The sequence below is a fragment of the Mchenga conophoros genome, linkage group LG7 (genome assembly GCF_057382185.1).
Source record: "Mchenga conophoros isolate Kocher_MC1m ecotype Shallow Benthic linkage group LG7, M_conophoros_male_GT1.1, whole genome shotgun sequence".
NCBI classification, from domain to species: Eukaryota; Metazoa; Chordata; class Actinopteri; order Cichliformes; family Cichlidae; genus Mchenga; species Mchenga conophoros.
In genome coordinates this window covers 46627536-46642303 of record NC_140532.1, presented here as the reverse complement: position 1 = coordinate 46642303, position 14768 = coordinate 46627536, and the positions used below count along the sequence as shown (strand labels likewise).

Sequence of the window (14768 nt, the reverse complement as noted above, 5' to 3'; positions counted from 1 at the left end):
CAAAAAGGCAAATGAATGCATTTTCCAAAATGTCAACACTTCCTTCGAGAAACTTCAGGCTTAATGCATGTGTTTTGTTTCTCTGGGAGTGCGCGGGAGCTCACGGACCACCTGAAGAGCACATCACATTACATCTCAGCATGTTTGTGACCAACACAGATAGGCATTAAAAACAAAATAACATAAAAAAGAAAAAGAATGCACAGACAAGAGACATCTTATGTCATCGGTTGGTTGGTTTATTTATCATTAGCAATGACACCACATGTACTCTACTGTTTTCACTTGCTATTACCGGAGATGCATTTTGAATTGTAAACAGTGATAATGATACTCCTTACAAGCAGTGTATGACCAGGGAAAAGAGCAGACTGTACCTGCTCTCGCTCACCTAATGTTTTATTTTTATTTTTTAAACAATACATGTCATCTTATAGTTTTGAGTCTCTCATATTTACATAGATACAGCCGGGTCCCACGTTCATCACCAGCAGGGACTTGTTTGGCTTTTTTGGGGTTTTTTTGTTTCGTTTTTTTTTTTTTAATGTGCTATCACATATTTTTCTTAAAGAATTATATTTACAACCATATTGCCCCCTTCCCCCAGCTGCCTGCTGCCGGGGGGGAGGGGAGAGTTAACACAGTTAGAATCACTTGCTTAAACTACTTATGCTTCTTGAAAGTTTACGCTGTAAGTCAACCTTATAGCTCTAAGTATTTTTTTTTCTCTTAACAAATAAAGTTAATACAGAGCTCAAACTGTTCCGTCTTCCCCATTAAAAAAAACGACCAAAGAAACAAACCAAATATCATATTAAAATAAAATAAAAAATAAAAAGAAACAATAAAATATTGCACTTAAAAGTTCAGGACAGCACTGGACCTGTTTGGTGGTTAAATTGAACAGTGAGAGCTTTCAGCTGAGTGCCTTGGAGGACGTGAGGAAGTCTGCAGAAGCATCCAGCAAGTTAATCTAAATAAATAGCAAACCTTTGTACATGTGAAGCTTTTTTTTTTTCTCTGTGAAACGAGCAACCTCTCGTGTATTGCTCAGTAAGAGCGGGGAGTGCATGTTGGAACCCTAAAGCATGTAAAAAAAACAACTGTGTATAAAAACAGAAACAGAAAAGCACATAAACTAAGCAGTAACCTGTCATAGCAATGTCCTGAGAATGGTTCCTTGATTAGTCCATGAGCTACAATGTTAAAGGAGATGTTTTTAATCTTCTTCCTCTTGGATTTTCCTTCCTTGTCGTAAACAGTCTATGGAGACGGGAAGCAAGTCGTCTTGGTTTTTTTTGTGTGTTTGTAGATTTTAATGTCTTTTAATGTGAGACACATATTTGCGTTTTGTCACAGCTCCAGTCCATCTACTACTTATACGTCTGTGTTCTTTGCCCGTCTTTGTCTTTGTGCTGAACACTCACGTCGTCTTTCCACAGTCTTATGAACAAACTAAGGTGAAAGCCATTTATAGAAGCTTCGAGCGGAAGCAGGGTTTAAACGGATGCGCGTGAAACCAGAGCCACGCCGGTGGCTTTTCATTCAGACATCAGCTTGATTTTTCCTCCTCTGTCACAGAGTCTGATGAGAGAACGTGAAGGAAGAGGACGTCGCGTCGTACCGACAGCTTTGAAGTTGCTTCGCAGAGAGAGACGTGATGGAGCAAAGCAGGGAATTCTCAAAAGAAATAAAGGAAGGGGGCGGAAAAGTGATAAAACAGTACCGGACTGTCTTCGTGTCGCAGGGATTTCTTTTTTTTTTTATGATGCAACTCCTCCTTTACTCCAGTACAACTGGACAAAAACAAAAACAAATTGATATTTTTTTTGCTGACAATATGAATGAAAAAAGGAGAACAAAAATCAGTGATGAGACAAGCGTCCAGCTCCTGCTCCAGCCCTTGCTCATGGGCGTCTGCATCCATCCATCCATCCACTCATCAGTCGAGCCATTCACCCATAACTATGTAAACTACATTCCTTTGCAGTGCCATATGTTTGCCGTGACCTCTCACACCACAACAGAAAATAATGAACAGACTGAAAGACAAAAATAAAAAATAAAGGCAGACAAAGAAGCGCACATCCCACCCACTCTACGTATAACTTTTCAAGTCTGGCCTCTTTTTTACTCTCATCATCTTTCTCTTCTCTTCATCTTCTTTTTTTTCTAGTCTCTTATGACGAAGATGAAGTTGAAGTGGAGCTGGGCTTTTTTTGGTTGATTAAGTCCAAGTAGAGTTCAGAGCGCAGGAATCGGGGGTATGAGTCCTTCTCCATCAGCCCGTATATCCGCCTCTGAGCTAGGTCAAAGCAGGAGCGTGTCACATTCTGCAGGTTGTCCTTAGTGTGATCTCTAGTGTATGAATCCAGATTTACCTGCAGAACCAAAATAAGTGAGAATAAGTCCAGGAATAAATGCATATTTCCTTTACCATTTTCAAGCCCTTTTTTTACAGGCTGCGTTTATTCGCACTCACCTCTTTACAAGACTGGATAGCGATGTATTCTGCAAATATTTTCTTGGCTTTTGAGGCCATCTTGGACTGTGACTTGATCTTCTTGTATTCCTCGCATGCTAGCCAGAATTCCAGATTCTCCTCGCTGAACTCTGTGCGCAGGAAAGCTCTGAATGCTGCCAGACCATCTGAGGGGAAAGCAGAGGGGTGGGAGGGGAAGGAGGAGAATAAACAAGGAGAGAGTTGACTAAAGTGCCATGGCAACCTCAAAGCTGAAGCCCTCCTCAGAGTTTCAGTGTCTAAAAATAACTCGGTGACGGCCTTTTGAGTCATGTGGTTGGAATAAAGTGAATCGTGAAAAAAAAAAAAAAAGAGAACCTGAATACAGCAGCGCACATTCAACTGTTCAACAGCCTTTTAAGTGACATCACCCCTGTGACTCTGTAATTCCTTAATATTTGGGGCATGATGGCAATGCTGCTCCTGTGCACAAGCTGCGAATGAACAAAGAAGTGACTGTTTCAGTGTAAAGGGGGGGGGGGGGGGGGGGGGGGGGGGGGCTATGAGGCACTTTGGTCTGATTTTTTTTTAAAGTTTTGGTCCTGTTAATGATTTAAGGAAGAAGGCATCCAGGAGAGAGAATAGCAGGAAACCTTGTCCTCCCACAGCTCCTGTCTGCACCTTTCCGTTCCCATGAATCACCCACGCTGATAAGCAGAGCCAATGCACGCAGTCATCTCTTACCTCATTCTGGTAAGCAGGAATGAGGTAAGGAAATTAAAAGAGAGCAAATAAAGAGGCCAGCAAAACCGAATGACTAGCAGATGTAGCGCTGGCGTCGTGTCAGCTTTTGTAAAAGAATCGGGAGCAGATTGTGGGTGATGAATTGTGGAAAACCTCAGAATAGCAGCACAAGAGAGAGATGCCTGTGTTGGTCTCACTTTGTCATTCTGTCTCAATTATGAATAGTGTCTTTTAGGTTATGGAAACTTGCTGAAAGCTGCACATTTACATAAACAACGTGTATGTGTGTGCATGTATATGTCAGTAAGTGCATAGTTTCGGTGCTCATCTACTTCCTTCTCTACCTTAAGCATGCACTCTGAGTCTAAAACCATGCTGCACTAAACAGCAATGTAAAACACAAGAATGTAAAACACATGAGGCAAAAGTCGAGAGAAGAAAGGAAAAGAATCCAGCCACTTACATTTGTGAGACAGCAGCTTATCAAGCGAGTCCCCCCATTTGAGCGCTTCCTCTGGGGTGGGCCTGCAGATGAAAGCAGAGCGATTCTTTAACAAGCCCATTTCAGCCAGGTTTCTCATTGTGTGACCCATCCGCAGAACTTTGCTGGGCAGGTGAGAGGAAATGCAGATGCAGACACGTCCTCTATCTCTCTATCTCTCACTGCTTCCTTCCACTCTGTGTCTAGTCTCTCACATTCGGTTCTACCTTATGAATGGTCACAACAGCGAGAGCCATGAGTCTGCTCCACTGTAGTGGTGGGGGGAGGCTTTTATAGTTGCATTCAATGCAACTTGGAAGGCAGTGGAGAGGGGGAGTGGCTTCAGACAGCCAATGAGGATGCGCAGCCTGGTTTAAGACCTCCTACTCATATGGGTATCTGTCTGCCCCCTGCTGCCTCTTTTTTTGTATCCTGCAATGAAGTATGCCTTTTTAACGGCCAATCTTAGCCCGCTGCAATCCACGTGTCAGGCCTTATTTGGGACAATATTTTAGTTTCATAGTATATTCTATTACCTCACCTGACTCGCCAACAAACGTTGTTGCATATTACACTTTTTCCTTGTTCTTACATCTTCTAAGTAATGACATAAAGACAGATTAACTTCCTTTTTAAATCGAGCAGACCAGATAAGATGCACTGCCACAAAAACTATGATTATTATGGTTATATTAGCTATACCTTGAATACATTGGGGATGGATATTTACTCTGCCTACTTGATGCCAAATGATCCACACAAATAAATATGAATCTACTCAACCGATGAATATATTTCACAGAGAAGTTAAAGGGCTGCATCCAAGCATTATGCCTTCCTTCCTTCTGGCATGCCAGCCTTACTCACACACTCTCCCATTCATTTAATTGATGCCAAACTGCAAGCACACTCCCATCTCTGCCCACATATCTGTCTTCCAAGAGCCAGGTCATCACCAGTTGTGGTGAGATCCAGAAAACCGTCTGACACGCACCCACAAGCACACGCTGTCAGGAAGTGGCCACTTACTTGACTGACTTCATAGATTTGTCTAACTTCCCGGCTGGGTTGCTTCCTGGGGACTCATTCCTCCTCCGCAGGAAAGCCAGCCGATTCTTCATGTCTTTGGCCCTGAGTGAAAGAAAGGTAGAAGAGAGGAGGAAGTGATGTGAAGGAAGGAAGGGTAAGAAAATGAAATAAAGTGGATAGAGAAGGAAGACAAAAAAAAGGAGACATGGGAAGAAAGTTTGTTGAGTTTCCAAGTCCAAAATCCATAACTGAAACAATCCAACGCATGGAATCAGCAATTAAGCTCCACGGTGCTGTAAATCCAATCCATACAAAAGCAAACCAATCAAAAGCCAGAAAAACAAGGAGATAAGCATTATGTACATTCTAGTTGTCAGCCGGATATGTTGGTGTGATGGCACAGAATTCTCCAGCAGCAGATGTCAATTTCCTTTTTTCGCCGCTTCTTGTCAGCGCCTCTCGTGTCAATCTAATTTCTCTAACAGCCTTTCCTGTAGATGTGTCCCTGGCAGGTTCCTCGGCAGGGACTAAACGAATGTGGCAGAGAAGGAGGAGAGAGACTCAGTCCTCACTCCTCTGTTTCATCACGCCATTCTCCGTGTGCCTTGAGGGGTTTCTGAGAGAAAACTGACCTAGGCCAAAGGCGCACGGTGACATCCCCAAGTGCTCTGCTGCTTTCATCCAGAAGCAGCACCCAACACCCTCCTGACCGCCCACCTCACCTGTTTCACCTTTCTCCAACCATCTTACACACAGAGACGCCCTGCTGCGCATGCGCCACATCGAGTCTCAGATAAGGTAGCACACCAGTCCTCTGTACCCATGGGCCCCCCCAGCAGGATTCTGCGTATTCCCATAATCCCATGGTGCGTGTCCTGGCTTTTCCTGACCTGGAGCACGTGCTGCCTCATTGGGATGTGACCTCACTCAACACCCATTTCCTGAGTCCCTGCTTTTGATTTCCACTGTGGATTGACTGGCCTGCTAATAATGCAGCACAACGTTGTGCGCTGGGCTGGCTCTAATCACTGCAAACTGTCCCCCTGCCAACTGACAACCCCCCCAGGAGAGCATGCACACCCCAAATTAAGAAACAGGGCTTCCAGTTATAGACAGCTATCATTCAAACATGCACACACAGGAGGACGGAAGAGCCCGGCACTTGCGGATTAGCACAAATATAGCACGTGAATATTCATGGAGAGTAATAAAAGAACAGACATACAACCATTTCAAAGAACCCCTCTGCACCTGTGCCAGCTCGTGCCCACTTCACTGGAGCTTTCATGCCAGACAGGTGTTGGAAAACTCAAAGTCTCTACCAGTGTGTTTGCATATATTTTTGCAATTTTTGCAATGCTTAAAAGTAGCGTCGCAGCTACAGAGAACAAAGTTCGCTGCTGATTTGCGTTTTTCCAAAGGCTGCAGGACAGGTGAAGTAGAAACATGCCTGTACACATGTAACCACACAAGTGCACGAACGGTTGGCAAAATGCTAATCGCTCCTTTAAAATCAGGATCGTGTGACCACAAAAAAGGAGTATTTGCACTTTTCAGACTTATGGTTTCACATGGGGTGCTTGTGGGATAGTCCAGAAAGAAGGAAACTGTAAAGAGCTGTAACCTGAAAAAGAAAGTGCTGATGAGATCTTTTATCTATTTATGTTTTTCTTTCTTTCATTATCTTTCTGGAAGATGTTTAGAGATAGTAATATTCCTGTTTTAGATTTTTTTTAATTTTATTTTAGTTTGCAGCTGGGATGGTCTCTAGTCTCCCATGACCCAGGACTGGATCAGCAGAAGGAAATAAATGGATCACAAGCTGCTTCAAATCACACGGCATGCTGATTTCATGCAAACAAGCAGCAGCAGAGAATTTCTTGTGGAAAAACTGGCTTCCTTGTTAGAAAAACTAATAGCATTAGTATACCGGTACCCTATATTTTTTGAAAATATAAGCACCTGCCCTTCTTGTCTAAAATCAGATGCAAATTAAAATTCTGGCTGCTTTGTTACATTCCCTCCCATTAATTTAGAACTACACAATAAGTGCCCTGATGGAGAAATGCAGCCAGTCTTTGGTACAGTGAAATTAACAGGAACTAAAAGGGCCTGTGTTTATCCCTCTTGTGCTCCTTTGTACTTCCTTTAATGCTAAAATGGTGAAAAATGCAAATGTTCTATGAAAAAAGCCCTGTAGCTGAGATATAGATCTAGAAAAATCCATGTAAGAGCCTTTTTTTCAGGCCAGGTAACCGGGGAAATGGAAATATCTTTAAGAGAAGATGACTCATCCATTGATTGCTATAGCACAAGCGCTCTGCGTGAAACAGACTCAAATCCAGATGTTTAACTGCTGTACGGGGCTCTTACACGGCATCCTCGTGAACTGCTGGGAAAGAAAAAGAAAAACCTTGTGCTGTTAAATAAACTCGTAACATCAGGGCTGGGTTTATTAGACGGTTCTATATTTAGTTTGTACCCGAGGCAATTTACGTTTAAGCTGGGCATGTGTTAACATAAAGGAAAGCTCTGTCTTGCAAGTGCATGTGAGTTTAAAAAAAAAAGAAAGGAGCGTTTTATAAGAGCTGAAAAGTTCACTCTTCCCATCACAAAGCTGCTTTATGTATTTCTGTCTGGTTTTATACAAGCTGAGCCCATGTGTCAATAATGTGACAATGATGTCACAACAGCTAAAGGAAATGTATGTTTCTCTTCTGCCACCAAGTGGATGCCACTGGATACTGCACACCCAAGCAGCTTACATCATCTTCTTAAATGATCTTTCCATCCATTTAAAAACAACAACAAACAAACTCAAACACAATGCCAGCTGTGGAATAAGTGACACATGTTACCATTCTCTATTTAAATCAACACAGCCTGGAGTGCATTAACGCTTTGTTTCTGTGTATGCCTTTCAGTAATTGCAGGAACTCTGCTGCTGCAGCCATGAAATAAATTGCCTGTGTGATTATTTGGTCAACGGAAGTAAACACCACTTCCACCAATTCAAGAAAGGCTTTCATAGTCCTGGTTTTCACTATCTTACAGAGCTAGATTAAGTGATTTGTGCGGACGACTCTTCACAATCACATTAATGTAAATAATCACCCAAACAAAGGAAGAACATCCTGGTTAAAGCCCCTTTGAACCATTAGCACACATATAAAAATAATAAAAGAGCAACATAAAAACATGAAGCAGTTGTAATACTGGCAAAGCCTGCTGCTTCTCACATAAAAAGGCAGAAGAAAGTGCAGTTAGATAATTTTACGTATCATTTTGTTCAGTCCTGTAGATGGAAAGTCTTCTTGTACTTGACAAAAGTCACTTAACCATAATACTGTGCTGAACAGTTATCTATCCAGTGCTCTTTGTACCTCTGCTCTTTATGTGTTAATGGTACATACACAGTCGCAGTCCTCACAGCCTCTGACCTTGAGTACCTCTCTATTTAAAGTTCCTCTTTACTGCCTCTCTTGAGCTCTAAATCGGCCCCTAGTCCTTTTCCATATCTATGCTGCTGTTTTTGCTTTATTAAACACAGTGACCACTGCAAAAAGTGAGGAGCAGGTATAATGTGTACGCACGTTATGCGCCTGCTTGCTTCTCTGCGAGAGAGAACACTTTTACGTGCTTGAGTGAAGGAGCAAGAGGTCTTTTGCGCTGCAATTATCTGCAGGTTTCCATGCTCTTTATTCCCTCTTTGCTTGGCTCACATTAGTCGTACTAATAGCACCCCCCTGGCTATTCCTGGTGTTCTTGAAAGTAGGCCGCACTCTCTGGGAAAGGCTCTTGTAGCACATGGGGAGACAGCTGTAGACAGACATATTGCAGAGCACAGTGTACCATATAAGCACAAGACAAATCCAATCCTCCACTTCATTGCAGTATACCGCTCACTACATTTATCATAATAACTGTGCTTAAACTTTTGTTAAGCCCATATTCGCACAGTCTTGTGTCCAGCAGATCTTGTTTACTCAAGGCCGTTTGCCTGTGAACTAGATGCTGGACATGACACACAAATAACGCTGTGCTGGCACATGTGCCTGTTTGTGTATTTGTGTGTGTGTCGCTATAACGGGTCAAGGGTTGTGTCAAAATAACTGTGAGATTTATGTGGGGAAATTGTAAGCACTTGCATTGTAGATTCTTCACTCACGAAACAGTGGTGTCCAGAAACACAAGCCACATTCATCAAGATAATAATCATGGGAATCGTAACCAACAGGAAGTAGCCCTTGAATATTCCTGGAAGAACAATGAAAAAGGGAATTGTCCTAAATTTTGTCTATAAATATAACACCATCACGTCCACCATCTCCCTCAATCAAGGCTAAAAAAAGAGCTCTATTTCAGAGAAACTCACCTTCCTAGCCACAAAGACCACATGAGCAATCCTATTCCTGAAATCCAGGCTGCGTATATTAAGAAAAAGGGACAGCCTCAAGTTAGAAGTAAAAGCTGTTTCCTCCAAAATAGTCTCAGTCCTTCAGCCTCGTGGGGGACTCTTTTCCCTCATTGTGACTGTCAAATGAGATCCATGTAGAGGTCAGATAGCTTCCTACCAGCCTAAGAGCAATAATCCATGTGGGACTCAAACCAGCCCCTGCTCACACTTTTCTCAATCTCCCTGCTGATGTTTCTAATTCTCGTTAACAACATTCAAACCGCAGTTAAATCCACACACGCCCAACACAGTTGCTCTTACCTTTCCAGGTATTTCTCTGAGAAATCAACCATCGTGTGAAGCATGGGTGCCAGCATGAAGGCAGTATGTACTGCATGTGAGTGTGTGTCAAAAGTCCAGGGCTCTGTTTGGCAATCACATTCCTCTAACCCCTGAGAGGCTCTGGTGGAGCTTTATATAGCCCTGAGGGTCTGGAGAAGGCGGACCCTGGGCTCACTCAATCCACATGGACTGTTTAAAGGCAGATTCCCTCAATTGGGGTTTGAGAGGCTTGGACTACAATGGGAGAGGGTCTTCTGTCCAAGGTGACGAGCTGCATCAGAACAATTTGCTTAAAGACCTTTTTTCTCTTAGCATGGAGCTACAGTGGCCTCTGAGACTGTGTCGCCTGGACCTAAAAACCGTGATAGTAGAAAACAGTTGCACACTAGCTGTCCTGTGTACTGGCTAATATAGAATAAATGTGGACAAGAAAGAAGAATTTGTGTAATCCCACAATGCTGTATGGAGCGCTATAACAGTAGCAGGACTCATACAGCATAGCACTGACTGATCATGTAGAACTAACAAGTATTCAGCATTGCAGTAGAGCTATCACTGCATGAACCTATAAACTGTAAATAGTTTCAAGGGCAATGGAAAATTGAGGTTTCATCACTTTAATGTACGATGAAAGAGCCCCAGACATCTAAATGCCTTTTTTTGTGTTTTTTAGTGTGATTTATTAAGCTGAAATATATAGTTTAGTGTAATAATATATATCATCTGCATAACTTGGACTTTTCTTCAAAAATAGGAACTTTAAGTAGTTAATCTCAGCAGTAAATTTGCAAGCATTTCAGTGGACACTTGGCCAATTCTCACACCACAAAAAATGACTTAGTTCTTGTACCTTGGCACCAATTACAGGGATACTAATCATTTTGCAGGAAACCGCTTTATCTGTATTATATTTCAATGACGGCCAATCTCTATCCAGCAATACTAATGAGAACACTGCATATATTCAGTGTAAAATCTATACATGAGTCAGAGAGAATGGCAGAAATGAACAGATGCTCATTTGCGTTGTGTTTCCAATAACAGTTGTTGAGTATCTTTCTTCATTTTTGTGCCTTTTCCATGTGTGTGATTTAGCATCTCTTTGAAGTGAAGTTGGATTACCAATTTAACGCTTTAGTATTCTGATCCTGAACCTATCAACATGTATCAGATTTATGGATTTTATTGCTGCTGGTTTGAAAGTGCTGTCACCATGCAGTGATCCATTGTCTGTGGAATAAAGATGCTAGAAAGAATGCTTATTTGAAGAAAGACCATATTTGTGTCTTTTTTGCTATAAATGATGATCAAGATAAAGTTGTATAGATACATAAGCCATATGTAGACATAAGTATTAGGAACACCTTTACCTAATATGCTTTGGTATTGCTGCAAAAACAGCACTGACCAGCCAGGCATGGACTCTGTAAGACCTCTAAAGGTCCCCTGTGGTATCTGGCACCTAGATGTTAGTAGCAGAAGTCCTGTGAATTGCGAGGCAGAGTCGCTGCAAGACCTCTTGCTGCACATCACTCCCAACCGTCTCTCCTCTGGTTCCTTGCCCAAAGAGACCCTTCTTAAAGTTTTAAATGGCTAATTCTTGGCATGATTTGGCCATGTCAGATGTAATTTTTCCGCTTTACACTAATCTACATCTACTCGCTCAAGCGGCTCCCATGTTATTAATCAGTCTCCTACTTTCAAGCGAAGTAATTTGATATTTAATTTCTTTCGAGCATGCTTGTGCATCATATTTTAATCTATAGCACAGAGAATTTTGGTGAATTCTTCTTAATGAGTAGATATTTCCCTTGCTACTGGTCTGCAGTGTGGCATATTGGTAAATGACTGGAAGTGGGTGAAAACTGTATATTCAAAAAGAGGCTCGCATCACTGAACATTTAGAGTCATCCTTATTTTACTGACTGATGGTGACAGAAGAGAGTTTCATGACTGACTGACATACAGTTTAAGAACAAAAAACTCTTTTGTTTTCATGCAACCTTCAACAGTGTCAGAACCATGTAGTAGAAATGCTACTTGCTTAGCCTCTAACACACACAGCATGAACCCACTTAAGCTGAAGGCCATGGCACCCAAGAAGCACAACATCCTTTTATTAGAGCAAGGACAAAAGCAGAGACTGGTGCAAGATTAATCTCCGCATTTTGACAATTTGACTAATGTTGTTTACTTCATGTGGCCCTAACGTCCCACCTTACAGCTGAGAAAAATCAAGTACAAATCTTATGGTTCAATAGCAGCAGTTTGAGAATTAGTATTTTTTTTACCTGTAATCTTTTTTTCTTTTCTTTTTTTTTTAACTTTCCTTATATACTTTCCTTGACGCTCTAATATGTCAGTGTGATTGTTGGCCAGTGTAGAAGAGTTCAAACTTAAGAGAAATGCTGCATGGATGTAGTCCTATGTGTCGTTGCAATATTGCAGTATAATATGAACTGCAAATAAATGAAGAGCGCTGCATTACATATTGATTAAAAAAAATTACAGTACTTTATCACTGGCCTGTAGACCATGCTTCAAGCTTGCACTTGCCTTGGCTGTGCCAGAAGACAGCATGTGTAGTATTAGATGACAAAGGTTTTTTCTACCTACTGCAGTCAATCAAGCTGTCACATTTTTTTCTAACCAATCTATTTAGGCACACATTGCTCAGTATTATCAGTTTGCTCTGTGTTTGGGGTCTTGAATTGTAAAATAGGCACACCCGATATATTCACATTAAAAGTATATTGTATTCCATATTGTATTCTTTTTATGCCTGTTTTATTCAAACATTGAAGACAAGCTGAATAGGTTTGCAACAGCTGACAAACAGGCTACATACTCCAGACCACTGGGAAAAAAATAGCTGAGGAATTTTAATCACTTAATCTGCTCTTTAACTAAACACTGCAAAAAAGTAACAGGCTCAAGGACAGCTACTGTTTTATTGTATGCAATGTAAGAAATGTGCTTTCATCTTTTCAAAGAAGAGAACGAGCAGCCGATGAATTGCTGAGCCCATGTGCATCCCCAACATGTACACCTTACTTCTCACCTCAAAGAGAATATGAAACGCGCATATGGTTCCATACACCTCATTTACCGCTTCATTAAGCAGTTGATGAGCAGCATTACACTATGAGCTTTAACTTTCACATTTGTCTTTCAAAGTCTATAGCACATCTCTGCATTTGCAGGTCCGTGAACATGTAGATATTATGCGTGCAACATTAATTAGTCACATTTACACCCGAGAAGCACATCCACAGTTTTCCTATCTGCCTTAATTCATCTAAATTAAATTTTAAAATGACACTCGACATCTACTGGGTATTTGTCCTAACACTCTCAGTCGTCAATCCATCAATCCAGCCACACAAAGGGTGTGACTGGATTGATGGATTGTTTAATACATTCCACGCTACAGAGGGGTGTGAAATTGTACACTCTGTTGATTACATTAGCATTAAAAGGCTGGTGAATGAACAGGAGGGCTGCCATACTTGCTGTTTTTCTGCTGAGTTGGGAAACGTGTCGCCATGTGCTGATTTTTTTTTTTATTCTTGGCAAAAGAAAAACATACATGGAAGTACAATATATTAGGTAAAAACAGAGTTATACAATTCTACTGAGCTTGAGCTCAATTATTCTTCAACGTAGCATAAACTCTTCTGCAAGCTTTCTTGTCATTTCTTTAAGCAGTCTTTAGGAAAAGTTCTCCAGGCTTCTTCAAAAACATTCAAAGCTCTTCTTTGTATGTTGGCTGCCTTTGGTTCAATTCTCTCACAAGATTATCCCACACTGCTTCAGTAATGTTGAAGTCTGGGCTCTGGGGAGACCAATCCATGACTCATATCTGTTTTTTCCAGGTACATTTTTACTCCATTAGCAATACGTTTGAGATGATTTCCATGCTGAAAAACTAAGCTGTTGGCATCCAAATTTTTTCCATAAGGTATTGCATGGCAGATAAAAATCTGACTTTCCTTTTGTGGATTCATTATTCCATCAGTTTTGACAAGATCTCCAGCACCACTGGGTGAAATGCAGCCCCAAACCAAACCATGACAGAGCTTCCACCGTGTTTCCCAGATGGCTTTAGACACCTACTCTCCTGACCTCCTTTGTATACAATGATGACAATTTGAATTAAAAATGATCAATGTGGGTTCATCATTCCATAAAACCTATTGTCACTGATTTTTCAGCCCAGTTCTTAAAAGTTGGCAGCCTTTTCTCCCTGTTTTGCTTCCTTAAGAATGGCTTCTTGATGGCCAACTTCTGATGAGTTCTGATGAGGCTTTAATGCTAAGATATGCCAAGATTTTGGCTAGTAGCTATTTGAAAATCACCTTGTTGCTGAAAAAATATGAATTTATGCCTGTCAGTCTTTGGCATTTTCTATAACTTCAACTAAAGAATTGGAAACAATTCAAGTGTCTTTGCAACAGGTTACTTTGGTTCTTTCTAAAGATGTCTTTTGTGAGTAGATGCAACACTGGTTCATCCCTTGAATTAGGTGCCTTGTTTATCCTGATCGTTCATAAGTCAACATTAGGTGGTTTAATAAACAGAAAAACATTCCTCTGAAAATATGTCACGTTATTGAAAGGACTGGACTGAAGGTGAGTGAAAATGCAGCCGACATCTAAGGAAAAACCTCAAAAGACCTTCAGAAAGCCTGAAGAACTAATGCTCAAGATTATTTTAAAAAATAACAAGAAGGTCTGGCTCCTTGGAAGAAAAATATAAAGAAATAAAGGTTGGCTCAAGCCTTTAATCTTGATTATGTACCAAAATGTCCACTGCATCCTACCAACTTTGAGTACTGGGTAAGCTTTAGAGCTACTATTGATTGGACATTTCTTTTGACACATCCAAGTGGAAACTCTGAATTTAATATAATTGTCAGATCTGTGTTGTCATGTCATTTAATTACCACTCAAATCGCTTCTCCTTCTCATACACAAATAAAGTCTGCATTTAAAATCTAAATAGCAATGCTCTGTTTTTCGTGTATTGTCTTAATGTTGCACCAGGGTAATTGATAAGAAAATCCTTACAAATTCCTAAATGAGCAAACACACAAAGGGACAAAATAAATGGAACACGATAGACATATCCATATATGATTTGAATACTCACAGGTTCTTGGATTTCTTCTTCTTGGTTCCTCCGGGGCCGACCTCGCAGCTACAGGGGGATCCGGCACTCAACTGAGGGAAGAGGAAGGAGAGGACACACTGCATCATCCACCCTCCACACAGAAAGAGGGCCCTGCAGGCTCCTGCAAAGACTGTAGCAAGCTC

At 41.2% G+C, this 14768-nt stretch overlaps 1 protein-coding gene across 3 annotated transcripts in view; it reads right to left on the bottom strand.

The window, feature by feature from the left end:
• Positions 1-216: 216 nt before the first annotated feature.
• rgs3a (regulator of G protein signaling 3a) overlaps positions 217-14768 on the bottom strand; it is a 123757-nt gene continuing 109205 nt past the window's right edge. For all 3 annotated transcript variants that reach the window (XM_085279731.1, XM_085279728.1, XM_085279730.1), the window contains 5 exons: positions 14605-14675; positions 4716-4817; positions 3669-3730; positions 2483-2649; positions 217-2381 (listed from right to left, as the gene is read on the bottom strand). In XM_085279731.1, the coding sequence (XP_085135857.1) occupies positions 2181-2381; positions 2483-2649; positions 3669-3730; positions 4716-4817; positions 14605-14675 (603 nt within the window). In that variant the 3' untranslated portion in view covers positions 217-2180. The remainder of the gene's footprint in view (positions 2382-2482; positions 2650-3668; positions 3731-4715; positions 4818-14604; positions 14676-14768) is intronic.